Source organism: Antrostomus carolinensis, unplaced genomic scaffold (genome assembly GCF_000700745.2).
Source record: "Antrostomus carolinensis isolate BGI_N321 unplaced genomic scaffold, ASM70074v2 scaffold39714, whole genome shotgun sequence".
NCBI lineage: Eukaryota > Metazoa > Chordata > Aves > Caprimulgiformes > Caprimulgidae > Antrostomus > Antrostomus carolinensis.
The window spans coordinates 26,383-27,063 of NW_010313545.1; the positions used below are offsets into that span (position 1 = coordinate 26,383).

General features: G+C 52.6%; 1 protein-coding gene across 1 annotated transcript in view; it reads left to right on the top strand.

The window, feature by feature from the left end:
- The window catches only part of XPO5 (exportin 5), a gene marked incomplete at its 5' end in the record, with an annotated part of 26,391 nt that extends 25,865 nt beyond the window's left edge, over positions 1-526 (top strand). The window contains one exon of the mRNA XM_029084835.1: positions 51-526. Coding sequence (XP_028940668.1) covers positions 51-191 — 141 coding nt within the window. The remainder of the gene's footprint in view (positions 1-50) is intronic.
- Between the last annotated feature and the right edge of the window lie 155 nt (positions 527-681).

Below are 681 nucleotides of genomic sequence, written 5' to 3' on the forward strand. Positions count from 1 at the left end.
AGGGCTATGAAGGCAGTAATGACTGATGCCTGCCTGTCTGTCCTCTGCAGAAGCCCCTCGGGGAGCAGTTCCGCAAGGAGGTCCATATCCGGAACCTCCCATCTCTCTTCAAAAAGGTGAAGCCATCACTGGAGACGAATGTGCTAGAAAATGAGGATGGAGAGGGCCTCACTGCACTCTTTGAGCCCTGAGCCTGGGATGCTGCAACCATCTCCTCCCCTACCTTGTATTTTGTCTCTCCTCATAGTAAGCACATTAGATTCTCCTTGTCATCACCTCCACAAACGTTCATCTAAATAAAGCCCCTTATGGGTCCTGTCCCATTCTCCTCCCTCCGGTGGGATGGGGCCTGCGGTGGCATTTCAATCAGTCTGTTAAGGCTTCTCTGATTCCTTCCCCTCCCCTCCATTGGATGAGCATCTTTAGATCTCTGCAAGGTGGGAGCTGAGCCCATAGACTCCGTTAGGCAAATCCTGGTCATCCTGTAGCCTTGGGTCACTCTTGCTCCACTTTTTCATCCCTTGGGGTCTAGGCAGAGTACTGTGCCATGTGCAAATGGGCTACCTTCATCTTCTGCTGGGTGCTAGTAGCTGGGCTTTGTGGGGAACACATCAGCCACTCCTGTCGTGCCTCTCAGCACTTGTCCCTCGTGGACTGCTGTTCTGATGAATCCGTTTCCCT